Source organism: Equus caballus, chromosome 28 (genome assembly GCF_041296265.1).
Source record: "Equus caballus isolate H_3958 breed thoroughbred chromosome 28, TB-T2T, whole genome shotgun sequence".
Classification (NCBI taxonomy): Eukaryota; Metazoa; Chordata; class Mammalia; order Perissodactyla; family Equidae; genus Equus; species Equus caballus.
In genome coordinates this window covers 9,776,732-9,782,915 of record NC_091711.1, presented here as the reverse complement: position 1 = coordinate 9,782,915, position 6,184 = coordinate 9,776,732, and the positions used below count along the sequence as shown (strand labels likewise).

Genomic DNA, 6,184 nt, shown 5'->3' with positions numbered 1-6,184 from the left:
CTGCCGTCTCTCCCTCCTCCTCCTCCCCTCGCGCTGCCGTCCTCAGGGGCCGCCGCCGCCCGTTAACCGGGGAGGGGGGCCTCAGCTCGCTCCCGCCCTGTGCGCGGGAAGACGGCCCCTCGCGGCCCGACCTCCCCGGAGCGGCGAGAGGGGGCGGCGTTTACCAGGAACACCGACCGCCTCGACCCCCGCCCTCTCCCGCGGAGGGGCTGCCCCGGGGCCGCGGCTCGGGGGCCGGCGCGCCGTGCCCACGGCCTCCCCGCCTCCAAACCGCGTACAGCTCTAGCTCCGTTCTGTTTAAGACGAGAAACGTGGAGACGAAAGAGGTTACTGCTGAGCGTCACAGCGAAGTCAACGGCAGAGCAAACCCGGGTCCCAATCTCAGGCCCCTGCCCTTAACCGCTGCGTCCCTGAGCGCGCGCCTGTGCAGTCCAGGGAACGGCCGCTCCGCCGCCGCAGCGCAGCCGGGGACCGTAGCCGCCGTGTTCGCGCGCACTACCGGTCACCACTGTCACGGAGCCTGCCCAGCGGCGCCTCTGCCACGGAACTCACTCGTGCCGGCCCGCGTTTCACGGCGAGGCCAGCGCACGGGACCGCTTCCGGAAGGACGGAGAGCGGGCCGGACGCGCAGCTGCGGCCGGCCCTCCCGCGGGCCCTTCCCTCCAAGATCGGCCGACCTTTCCAGAGGCGGGAGCTTCCTGGGAGACGAGGGGTTTGGCGGCCGCTGAAGCCAATGGAGGGGAACAGTGCCCCTGCGGAGCTGAGACGGCGCTGAGTCTCCGCCCAGGCACAGCCCCGGAAGCCCTCAGCGCCCTCTCCGCTGGCTAGCTAGAGAACTGCCCGGCCGCCTGCGGCGGAAGAGCAGCCCCCTCGCCCAACCAAGAAGCCGAGCAGCCCCGGCTTCCGGTGTCCGCCCCGCCCCTTCCGCTTCCGGCCGGGCCCCGCCCGCCCCCTCCTGGCCGTCCTGAGGCTTTGCAAGCAGTGATCCGCAGCGGCCAGAAGCCGAAGGGATATGGCCGCTGCGGCGTCTGTGAAGGCAGCGTTGCAGGTGGCGGAAGCGCTGGAAAGCATCGTGAGCTGCTGTGTGGGGCCCGACGGCCGGCAGGTTTTGTGTACGAAGCCCACCGGCGAGGTGCTGCTCAGCCGGGATGGAGGCCGCCTCCTGCAGGCGCTACACTTAGAGCATCCCATAGCCAGGTACCGGCGTCCTGCGCTCCAGCGCGTTAGAGCGTCCCATAGCCAGGTCCCCGCATCCCACGCTCCGGACCGTTAGAGCGTCCCATTCTCCAGCGCATAGAGGGGCACCCCTGGCCTTCTCCCTAAACTTGTCCGAGAGGCTGTGCTCCAGGGAAAACTGCCCTTGGTTGAGACCAGTGTACTCGCGGGTGTCGAGCGCTGCTCAACGGAACGCTCCCGGATGTCAAATTTTACCAACTCCCAGGAGCAATTCTCTCTCCTCTCATCCCCCCTCCATCTCTAGAATCTTGAAATAGAACAAAGTAACTTGAAAAAAGCAACGCTAAAACTAAGGACATCAAAGGAACAGTGTTCTCATTTTATGCCTATAGCTGTGAAAACATGGTTTCGACTTGATCCAGATCTAGGAAGGCAAGCCTTCTGAGTATCTGAGTTGCTTTGTGTTTTTTTTGTACAGGATGATGGTGGCATGTGTTTCCAATCATCTAAGAAAAGCAGGAGATGGTGCTAAAACATTCATCATCTTTCTCTCCCATTTACTCAGAGGACTTCACGCAATCCCAGACCAAGAAAACGGTTCTTTGGTTTCCGAAAATTCTCAAACCCTTGGAAGGCATTGGAAAAATTGTTGTCGGTGGAAATTTATTTCCCAAGCTCTTCTAACGTTTCAGACACAAATATTAGACTATGTTATGGACGAATACTTAAGTAGACACTTTTTGTCCATCTTTTCTTCATCCACTAAAGAGAGAACATTGTGTAGGAACTCTTTAGAGTTGCTCTTAGAAGCATACTTTTGTGGAAGAGTGGGAAGAAATAATCACAACCTTATTTCACAGTTGATGTGTGACTACTTGTTCAAGTGTGTGGCTCGTGAAGGCGGGTTTGAAGAAATGTTTGAGTTGGTGGGTGACTGCTTTGTAGAGCTGAACGTTGGTGTCACCGGCCTTCCTGTTTCAGATTCCAGGATCGTAGCTGGGCTTGTGCTTCACAGAGACTTTTCTGGCTACTGTCCAGCAGATGGTGACATAAGAATAGCGCTAGTAACAGAAACCATTCAGCCTATTTTTTCAACTTCCGGATCAGAGTTTATTCTAAATTCAGAAGCACAGTTTCGGGCATCTCAGTTTTGGATTATGGAAAGGACAAAAGCAATAATGAAACATTTGCAGAGTCAGAATGTAAAATTGCTCCTGTCTAGTGTGAAACAACCAGACTCAGTGATTTTTTATGCAAGACTGAATGACATATCGGTGGTGGAGTGTTTATCATCTGAAGAAGTTTCTCTTATCCAGAGGGTCATTGATCTTTCTCCCTGTGTACTACCGCAGGCCTCTTCACGGTGTGAAATCTCTAACACTGCTGTGGTGAAATTTTGTAAGCCCCTTGTCCTTAGATCCAAAAGGTATGTTCATCTTGGCTTGATTAGCAAATGTTCCTTTGCACCACATTGTCTAGTTCTTTGTGGACCAGTACAAGGTCTTGTTGAACAACATAAAGATGCTTTACATGGAGCATTTAAAATGCTTCGGCAGCTATTTAAACACCTGGATCTAAACTACTTGACACAAGCCAGCGACCAAAATTATACATCAAGTCCTCTTATTTATAAGAATAGTAGAGAAAGTAATCAGTTACCAGAAATTGTTAATGGCTCACTACAAAGGCCATATCAGGGCACAGTTGTAAAGAACAAAGATAAACTGGCAAAACCTCAAACATATTTAAAAGTATATTCAAATTTGGTAGTTCCAAGTATAGAATTAGAAAAACATTTTCCATGTTCAACACCAAAAGTGACACCAATGGATACATATCAGACAAATGAAACATTGAGATGTTTATCTCCAAACAAAACTGGGATAATTGATTACGGTGAACCATTTCCTGAGAGTAATTCTGCTAATTCAACAACAGAAAATACTAGAATAAAAATTTCTTATGAAAATTTACAGGTCACAAAAATTGCTGGCAAGGGGAGCATGTTACCAGTGAGATACAAGTCCCGAGAGATGTGTTCTTCCCGGAGTTACTGTTTCTCATCTATACCAGCAGGGAGTGTGTTGCCGGTGGGTGGTAATTTTGAGATTTTGTTACATTTCTATCTTCTCAACTATGCCAAAATATGCCAGCAATCAGAAGAAGCCACTGTTGGTGTGATAGTAGCTAATGCACTTTTAGGCATTCCCAAAATCCTGCATAAGTCTAAGAAAGGAAATTACAGCTTTCCACAAATGTATGTAAGAGCGCTCCACGCACTGCAGTCCGGTCAACCCATGGGAAGCAGGCAGACAGGCTTGGAATCGGTAGTTGGTAAATACCAGTTACTAACTTCAGTTCTTCAGTGTTTGACAAAAATTTTAACCATTGATTTGGTAATCAATATTAAGAGACAGCCTCAGGAAATTTGTGATCAAGATTCCGAAGAGGAACTATAAAACTGGAAGTTTTTTATTAACCAGAGTTTTACTCCAACTCAAGCTGTAAAGTAAGGCAAGCATGTGACCAGTGATTCTCAAGTCAATTCAGTCTAGTTAGGAAAACAGGATAACTTAAAAGTCCTTAGAAGAAGTATACTATGAGGCCACTGGACGTTCAGACACAAACACCAGACTGCGCTGTGGAACGAGACCGAGGGAGAAGCCTGGATGGGGGAGCCAGGATCTGAATGTGCTGTCTTCCGCCTTTATGTCCCTGTCCCTGTGTCTCCGCTCCTTCTTAGGCTGTGTGCCTGGGGGAAGGTGTTTCTTTATAGCTCTTGTACTTTCCGGTTTTTTTCACTCTCTTGTCCCTCATCTTTCTGTGTTTAGTTCATAGAATCATTTAATCTCAGATGTGGAGGGGATCTTCAAATGCCATCGTATTTTAATTGTTTATAATATAAAGCATATTATTTGCTTCATTTAAGATAATTTATTTCCCCTATTCATAATTTCTAAAGCAATGAATAAAAAGTCTTGAGTTTTTCCTCAAAAAGCGTATAAATTAAGTTAGTTTTTACCTTTATGTGGCCCTTGTTTATTTCTATTTCATGTGGAAAGCATGGACAGATTTTCACCATCCATACAGCCTGAAAATGTGTCACTAGAAATATGACTTTGTGCATCGTGAACTTATTTTCATTTCTGTAGCTAAAAGTTTATTCCAGAAAGGATATGAAATTTGTACTTTTTATTTTCTCCTGGTCCCTAAGAGCTTGTAAAAATAATTCAAGTATTTGGGGGGTTTTTTTGTGTTTGGTGCATGGCCAGAGTCCAATAGTAAAAAACAACTTAAGAATTGTTTATTTCTAGTGTGAATTTTTTTTTTTTTTTTTAAAGATTTTATTTTTTCCTTTTTCTCCCCAAAGCCCCCCGGTACATAGTTGTGTATTCTTCGTTGTGGGTTCCTCTAGTTGTGGCATGTGGGACGCTGCCTCAGCGTGGTCTGACGAGCAGTGCCATGTCCGCGCCCAGGATTCGAACCGACGAAACACTGGGCCGCCTGCAGCGGAGCGCGCGAACTTAACCACTCGGCCACGGGGCCAGCCCCTCTAGTGTGAATTTTTAAATGTTTATATTTTATTTTAAAGGTTTATAAATGCAAATATAGCTGTGGGTAAGGACAGTGTCTTCTACTTTTAGTAGTTCTCTGTGACACCCAGGACAGTGCCACGTTGACAGAGGCTCACCTCGGAGATCTCGCGGGTTCCGTTCCAGACCACTGCGGTAATACGGATGTTGTAATAAAGTGAGCAACATGGATTTTTTTGGTTTCCCAGTGCATATAAGTTATGTTCACACTATACGGCAGTCTAAGTGTGCAATAGTATTGTGTCTTAAAAAATGTACGTACCTCAATTAAAAAATACTATATTGCTAAAAAATGCTATCATCTGAGCCTGCCGCTAGTCATCTTTTTGCTGGTGGAGGGTCTTGTAAAAAACGCATTTTCTGCCAAGTGCAATAAAGCGAAGCTCAATAAAATGAAGTAGCCTTGTGCCAAGTGTTCAGAAGCGCTTGTGGAATAAAACCGTTATCTGCGATCTCTTCTCCTAAATACACGTTCCCAGTTTCCTAATTCAATAAGTTCTGGCTGAGCGCTTCCTCTGTGCCAGATGCCGAATATTCTGTGGGAAACACAGATCGGTTCCTGCCTCTGTGCCCCTTCCCTCAGAGGGCACTGGATAGACAGGGACACTACTTGCGTTGAGATTAAATTTAGGAAAACATAAAACATTTAATTACAGTTAAACTTGAAAGAGTGCTAACTAGTGTATTAAAAACTAACATCCTATCATGCAATATCTCACAATCTCCTACATTAAATATAATTTAAGTTTTGAAAGTTTTATGCCATATGATAACATTATTTCATTTCTCTGAATGTGGAGAGACTAAATTCACTCTCCTACTGAATTCATAGACGTGTGAGCCTGCAGTAAAATTGCAGTATAATTTTTCCCATTCACTTTTTTTTTCAGTTGCCTGTCAGGTCATCTGATAGTTTTGCTTTGTTTTGTCGTTGTTTCTAAATACTCCTCCATCACTGAAGGCACTCAAAGACTTTTCCAGGCACACCTTGCACACGGCGGGCGTTTTCTAACTAATTTCTAGGCTGGGAGCCCCTTTGTGAGCTGGGGCTGGGTCTCTGTACGTTTGGCTTCTAGTCTAATCTCCGACGCACAATAGTCAATAAATGTCTGTGGATGAACTCTGTTGAATGAATTAGCCATTTGGTCCTCGTTGATGAAGTCATAATTATTTCTATCAGACTTTCATGGACAAAGGATCTGTTTGGGGGAGAAGACGCAGAAAATGTAGAAGAAGTCTACACAAAGCAATCTTTCTTATTTTAATTTTTAAAAATCCCTCAAAAATGATGAAAGGCTTTCATGGGTTGTCCTTCTTTACAGAGAAAGACCAGGGGGTTTCCATCACTGGGCTAGACAGAAGAGCGCTTTAAAAATAGAACTCCATTGTACTTAAGCCCTCTTCCACAGAGGATG

General features: G+C 46.6%; 1 protein-coding gene across 2 annotated transcripts; it reads left to right on the top strand.

The window, feature by feature from the left end:
- Positions 1 to 850: 850 nt before the first annotated feature.
- Positions 851 to 5,908, top strand: BBS10 (Bardet-Biedl syndrome 10). 2 transcript variants are annotated; one of them, XM_005606489.4, is made up of 3 exons: positions 851 to 1,197; positions 1,655 to 3,266; positions 4,821 to 5,908. In XM_005606489.4, the coding sequence occupies exons 1-3, from the start codon at positions 1,013 to 1,015 to the stop codon at positions 4,821 to 4,823; spliced, it is 1,800 nt and encodes a 599-aa protein (XP_005606546.3). In that variant the 5' UTR covers positions 851 to 1,012; the 3' UTR covers positions 4,824 to 5,908. The 2 variants fall into 2 exon arrangements, with proteins under 2 accessions (XP_005606546.3, XP_001488893.3); XM_001488843.5 differs by having other exon boundaries at positions 1,655 to 5,181.
- The last annotated feature ends 276 nt before the right edge of the window (positions 5,909 to 6,184 follow it).